Raw genomic sequence first — 6,916 nt, 5'->3', positions numbered from 1 at the left:
ACTTTATGGAAATGGGAGACTTCTCCCTAGCTTACCCTTGCAGCCTTACAGCTGAGGGCAAGCAAAACTGGAGGGCATCTGAACCCCAAGCCTCCAGGCATGGGCCTGCAAGCAGGATGTCCGCCAAAGGTTTTGGAAACATCTGATGCCTCCGGTGGGGTGAAGGATGGTTGCGGTAGTAGGGCACTCCTGGATCTGGACGGACTCTCGGGGTTGGAATTGATCCGGCCGATTTGGATTGGAACGCGAAAAATTCTTTTCTTTTTTTTTTTTTTTAAAAAAAGGAAAGCCCCCAAGTCAGTTAAACCTGCCTGAGATCGAGCTGGGTCTTGCACATGCTGCATCAGTGAGCTGCCTCAGAAACGATCCTGCGCTCCGGACACCGTCACTGCTATTGATCGTACCCCAGGCAAGGCTTGAAGTGATCGTGCGGACACGACAATGATCCTACACCTGGCAAGCGCGCCGCTGCCCCGCGCTGCAGACCCCGGGCCCCGGCCGCGCAGAGCAGGGCAGGGGGTCCCGGGCCCGGGCGCAGCCGCCGCGGGAGGGGCCGCGGGGGGGAAACTGCCGCCGGGCTATTAATACGGCGGGCACATGCCGTGCGCGGCGCGGGACCGGATCCCTTGAATGTGCCCTTTAAACGTCCCTGGCGGGCCCTCCCCGGCAGGCGGGGGCGGTGCGAGGCCGGGCCCGGGGGATCCTCCTCCCGCGCGGGCGGCGGCGGGGATATAAGCGCGGGGCCGCCGCGCCCGCGCCCATTTGGCTCTGCACGAGGCGGGGTCCCGCGGCCATGGGTGACCAGGCGCTCAGCTTCCTCAAGGACTTTCTGGCCGGGGGCATCGCGGCGGCCATCTCCAAGACCGCCGTCGCGCCCATCGAGCGGGTCAAACTGCTGCTGCAGGTGAGCAGCGGGGCGGCCGGGGGGAAGGGGCCGGGGAGCGCCCCGCGGAGCTGCCCCTGCGGGCGCCGGCCCAGCGTCCGCGGGCGCAGGCTAGGAGTGACTAAATATGGGCAGCGCCTGCCCGGGTCTGGTTACAGGCGGGGGCAGGGGGGGAGCGGCTCCCCTGCCTGGCCTGGGACCGCGGCTAGACCTGGAGGCCTGGGCAAGGGTCCCTGCAGTGGAGGGGTAACCAGCCGCCTGGTTGGGAGACGCGGGGACACTCTTTGGGGGTGGCAGTGCCCTTCCCCAGCTCTCCAGACCAGCTGCCTGGTTGGGGGAGGCTGGGACATGCTTTGGGGGTGGCAGTGCCCTTCCCCAGCTCCTGCGGGCAGTTTGAACCTGCATAAGCTATCACGATGGAGGGCCTTTTCTCCGGGCTGGCTGTCTGGGCAGAGGTGTGTTTCCAGGCCTGTGCTTTCCTGAAGCGCTTCAGGAGGGCCGTGATGGATCCACTCTGCAGAGGGCAGCTGTAGTCACAAGTGCCCTTCACCCGTCCTACCCCCCCCCCCTCACTTGGGGCTGGACGCAGGCAGGAGCGCTGGAGGCCATCCAACACCCAGTTGCCTGATGAGCCTCTTTTTCCAAGGAGCTTCTCTTGGCTGGGTAGTTCGGTGAGGATGGTCTTCTCACACGCCCCCAGGGGTGAGGCTTGAGCAGCCTGGTCCGGCTTCCAATTCTGCAGGCAGGTGCCTTGTTGGCAAAAAGTTTGTAGCAGGCCCTGTGCTTTAACATGGCATTGGTCAGCCTTGGGGTAAGACTGCATAAAGCACTTGTCTGCCTATCTACACACAAGTGTTGACTGTTTTCTTCAGTGACAGACGCCTGTACCTTTCCTGTCATCTTTCAGATTCTCTACTCTGAAATGAAAAGCACATGCTTGATTTCATGGGAAGAAGCAAGGAATGCCCTATTCCTTCCCTTAGCCTAGCGGCACTCAACTTTTATGGGCTCAAGGTAACCCCCACTGAACTCAAGGCACCCTCCATAACTTTTGTGAATTGAGTAGCACCCAGTTTCAAAAACTTACTTATATTTTACAGTGCTTAGATCCTTGCAGAGGAGTCCAGCAGTGGGGCTGGGGAATAAAGCAGACAGGGAGAAGCCTGAGCCAGGCACCCTGCTGAGAATCACCGCCTTAACAACATGGCGTGTGTTTGACTGCTTGCTTCAATATCCATCTCTACCATTCTTTCCCTCCCCTTACAGGTCCAGCATGCCAGCAAACAAATCACAGTCGAGAAGCAATACAAAGGGATCATTGACTGTGTCATAAGGATCCCCAAGGAACAAGGCATCATTTCCTTCTGGAGAGGCAACCTTGCCAATGTCATCCGTTACTTCCCCACTCAGGCCCTCAACTTTGCCTTCAAGGACAAGTACAAGCAAATTTTTCTGGGGGGAGTGGACAGGCACAAGCAGTTCTGGCGTTACTTCGCTGGAAACCTGGCCTCTGGGGGTGCTGCAGGAGCCACTTCCCTCTGCTTCGTCTACCCACTGGATTTTGCCAGGACCAGGCTGGCAGCTGATGTGGGCAAAGGGTTGAGCGAGAGAGAGTTCACTGGCCTGGGCAACTGCATTGTCAAGATTTTCAAATCTGATGGCTTGAGGGGCCTCTACCAAGGATTCAACGTCTCAGTCCAGGGCATCATTATCTACAGAGCAGCCTATTTTGGGGTCTATGACACAGCCAAGGGTAAGAGGAGGGAGCAGCGACTTCAGAGGGGGAATCTAGCAGATAAATATTCCTGCTTGGGCCATCAGGACTTAGCTACACTGCAGCTTTGCTCAAGTTTATAGTGTCAGATTTGAAGTACTACAGCACACTTCAGACATTTGGACCTTTCCTTCCAGAGTGAACACTCAGATGAGAGTTTTAGGAGCCTCCGATAAAGTAGTTGGCAGTGTTCCAGTCCCTGCACCCCTTTTAGAGTTGTATAGTTGGCTTGTATGCAGTAAGGCTAAATTATTACAGTACAAGTCTAGAACAGATCTGCAACTGTTGCTGTCAAGGTTATGTCCCTAACTTTTGATTGGCACTCTTTTACTGGCTGGCAGCTGTATTGCTACTGCCTGGGACATAACTAAAGGTACAGGTTTCAAGAGAAGTCCTATTGACTTGCCATTGATAAGGCTCTGTGAATGAATGGAGTCTGGGTTAGGAGTCCCAGGGTGGGTTGATTTTTCTCTTCCGCCCTCCTCCCCACCCCCCCAACTTTTCTGTTTTGACCTTGCCAACTTGCCCTTGATGACAGGTATGATGCCTGATCCCAAGAATGTGCATATCATAGTGAGCTGGATGATCGCCCAGTCTGTCACTGCTGTAGCAGGGCTGGTTTCCTACCCCTTTGACACTGTCCGACGTAGGATGATGATGCAGTCTGGCAGAAAGGGAGGTAAGGATAACTTTCTCTTGTACCATCATTGCTGTAAGGGTTACTTTATCTTTGGGACATGGAAGTCTAAATCTATAAAACCAGCAGTCTTCTATTTTACTGGCCTAAGCTGACTGAAATGATAACTTCTTAGTGATAAATCTATTGATGACTTTTTGTTCTGAGAATTAAAAGTACTTTACTGGGACTGCTTAGTCTATTTTAAATTCTTATTTTGTTAATATAATTAAAAATATTTTTAGTAAAACAGACCTGAAACTGAATTGCCTGTATGATTCAAGAGCCTCTTACCTGTACACTTATGTTTCCATAGCTGATATCATGTACAAGGGCACAATTGATTGCTGGAAGAAGATATATAAAGATGAAGGAGCCAGAGCTTTCTTCAAGGGTGCCTGGTCCAACGTGCTGAGAGGCATGGGAGGTGCTTTCGTATTAGTATTGTATGATGAGATCAAGAAATTTGTCTAAAGTAAACAAAACAACTTGGTTCAATTGTTCCAGATCTATTTTGTAATATATTACTTGTGGTTTAATGGGCAACAACATATTTCCTAGGGAAACTAAGAATGGAGGTTATGGGGCAAATCCACTTCAGAGGAAAGGATGCATAAGGTTATTTAATGGTTGTCCACTAGATCACAATTATATTTTGTATGAAAATTCCTCATACATTTGTGTTGCAACATACATGTGTGTATGTATATGTATACATATATATATATAAATTAGTATCTTGCCAAACACCCAATAATGTATTGTTCCAATGTTTAGAATGCATTTCTTGAAGACCAGTTGATTTGCACACTGGGTCAGATTCTGATAATGTGAATATTGAATAAATTCAAAGTAGAGATCTTCAAACACTTATTTGTACTGCAGTAAATGCTTCTAGCCACTCAGCAGCATCATAGCATACACAGCACATGGATGAAAAACATGCTGCTCCTGCAAAACTATATTTAAGAAGAAAGAATATTTGTGAATACTAAGTTTATTTGGCTTTGTACTCTATAAGCACCAGGTTATAGATTCTCAACCAGTATTTTTTCACCAGCTTTTTTCACGTGTCACAGTAGTATGGACGAGGTTCTCAACTTATTCTAAAATTCACACAAACTTCTGAAAAATAAAACATGTTCAAGATGAAGTGCCATGCATGCACATTTCTACATAAGACAAAAATTGAAACCAGTGAAGTCTGTTAATGTTCAATTGAACTTAAACTGAAACAGTAAAATAAATTGGTTTATAAATCAAATCCACTTCATTTTTCTCCTGTTGTTTCAGCCCAAGTTATTTGCTGTCTTGGAGTACTCTTGCTTAAAATAAGTGCATGTGATGTACTTACGAACATCCTGTGTTCATGACTGTGTTTTTGGTACATTAGTTAGCTTCTCAAATAATTTAGGATTTTATGGTTCTGTTCCTGCCCACTGAGGTTGTGAAAGAGCCTGAAATAGTCATAAGGAGTGGTATGATATTATAATCTAAAATATTATACTAAAGGGTGACTATAAAGACAGCTTCATGATAAGTCACTAGTTCCAGATACTTGTAATTTCTCTAGGAAAAAATACAACTGAAAGATTTATATTACAAAGATATTTTAACTAACAGAAACACTTTTGGGGGGCAGGGAGAGGAATCTATCTAGTGATTTGATTTATCAATTAAGATTCTTTGAGTGTACACAACTGAACCAAATTAGGCTTTTTTTTAATTCAGGCATGGTATGTACATAGCTCTCAGTAAAATTGAGCTCCAAGTCCTGTATTAAAAAATAATTACTTGGAAAATAAGTCACAACGATTGAAAAATTTGCTTTATGTATTCTAGCTATTCAAATACTCTATCTGAATAGATGTCTATGCTTGCTATACAGCCATCAAGAAAAATAGTGCTTAGATGTAAACTAGGCTTATATAAATGATTTAAATCCTTGTTCTGCAAAAGAACATAATACATGCTATTTACTCCCACTACCACCATCTTCAACTGAAGTTAAATCCAAGAAATTAATAATACTTTTGTGAATGTACATGTGAAAAAGTCAAACACTTTTGGTACTTTCTGGTATTTTTGCAATTCTATAAAAAATGTTTCAGAAAGATGCAAAGGTATGTGGGGGTGAATGCAGTAGGCAGCAAATTTTAGTGATGCATTTGAAAGGCTATAGGAATAACTAAGCCTTAGGAGGCTGGCTATTTTCCACCTATATGAATGGAAATAACTGAGGTCTAGGGTATACTATATTTTCAACAAAATAATGTGCCTAAAATGACAGTAGTAGTAGCTGCATCTGGACTCTGGAATGTTAGGACCCTCTCTAGCAGGAGCCATCCTTCCTCCTATGCAAATTTCTTCTCCTTCTGGTCCTATTTCCATAGTCTGCTTCCCATAGACCTGGGAAGCAGAGGGTGAAAACCTTGCCCATGAAGGTAGGAAAAGATTGAAAAGAATGAAGGTAGGTCTTTGGCAGGCAGGGGCAGAACTGTGGGGGGAAAGGGGCATACAGTGGTGCAGTCACATCCCCCTTCAGCAGTGTAGTTCACATGCCAGCAGTTCTAGTTCCCTGCAGATGCCTGGGTCCCCTGCAGAGTCCAAGATGTGGCTGACAGAGAATACAAGGGGGAACAAAGCAGAAAATGGGTGAGGAAGAGGGGACGAGCCCACCATTGCCACTCTCCCCAGTTGACTGGGCATGGGGGAAGCCCCAAGCTGTTCCTGTCCTGATTTGGCCAGAGGTGTGTGGGACCCTGCTCCTTTCTGCTCCCCCAGGATTCCCCTGACAGCCTGGGCTGTGCAGAGGGCACCATGGGGGGCCCAGAGATGACTGTTTCAGTAAGTGGTCCATCCCCCTCACCTTCCAACACTTGCTTCTGGCCAGCCGGGGAACACTTTGTGGGGGGGACCTGGAAAGGGGGACCCTCCCATTGCTGCTGTCCCTGACTGAAGTTGGCAAGCTGTGCAGCTGCTTACCATGACCTTGTTTGAAGTGGGTCAGAAGCAGCTCTGGGACTTCCCACACTCCCAGGTCAGCCAGGGACAGTGGTGGCATTGGGTGGGTCCCTCCTTCCTATGACCGGAAGTAACCTCTGCTGGGGAGGAAGACAGGCGAATGGGAGGGGAGGGGAGGAGAGTTGCTACTTAACAACAGAGGGGTGGGAGTGCCTAGAGTGGAGTAGGGAGTAGGGGAAACTTACCTGGTTCGGGGACTCAAAAAAGCCCCCTGCTTGGTGCAGGGGACTGGACCTGATGATCTTCCAAGGTCCCTTCCGGTCTTACAATTTATAAATCTATGAGCTGCAGGCATGGCACAATTTGCCTGTGGGGAAGGGGGTGGAGAACAGGACTGCAGCCACTGCTGCAGCATCGGTCACATCACTTGCAACCACCTTGTTTTCAAACTTGTGGATCCACCCACGTTGGCAGATGACGGAGGCTGAGAGGAATGCCTTTATGACAGTATGGTGCAAATAACATGAAAGGGGAAGGATTCTAGGTCACACAAGAACAGCATATTCATGTCCAAGACCTTGCTATGAAGCTGGCTCATTCAGCAGAACTCTGAGATACG

At 48.4% G+C, this 6,916-nt stretch overlaps 1 protein-coding gene across 1 annotated transcript; it reads left to right on the top strand.

Moving 5' to 3' along the window:
- The first annotated feature begins 749 nt into the window (after window positions 1–749).
- SLC25A4 (solute carrier family 25 member 4) lies at window positions 750–4,597 on the top strand. The gene is made up of 4 exons (XM_090036099.1): window positions 750–904; window positions 2,150–2,636; window positions 3,196–3,336; window positions 3,650–4,597. The coding sequence occupies exons 1-4, from the start codon at window positions 794–796 to the stop codon at window positions 3,805–3,807; spliced, it is 897 nt and encodes a 298-aa protein (XP_089892225.1). The 5' UTR covers window positions 750–793; the 3' UTR covers window positions 3,808–4,597.
- Window positions 4,598–6,916: the final 2,319 nt, after the last annotated feature.

This window comes from Crocodylus siamensis, chromosome 2 (genome assembly GCF_052110815.1).
Source record: "Crocodylus siamensis isolate JL-2025a chromosome 2, ASM5211081v1, whole genome shotgun sequence".
Lineage (NCBI taxonomy): Eukaryota > Metazoa > Chordata > Crocodylia > Crocodylidae > Crocodylus > Crocodylus siamensis.
This window is presented reverse-complemented; position numbering and strand designations above follow the sequence as displayed.

Bases quoted from the DNA above. Each gene is read 5' to 3' on its own strand.
- SLC25A4 (XM_090036099.1), top strand. From the start codon at position 794: ATGGGTGACCAGGCGCTCAGCTTCCTCAAGGACTTTCTGGCCGGGGGC. The intron at 905-2,149 runs GTGAGCAGCGGG...CTCCCCTTACAG, and splicing joins GGGTCAAACTGCTGCTGCAG to GTCCAGCATGCCAGCAAACA. The intron at 3,337-3,649 runs GTAAGGATAACT...ATGTTTCCATAG, and splicing joins GCAGTCTGGCAGAAAGGGAG to CTGATATCATGTACAAGGGC.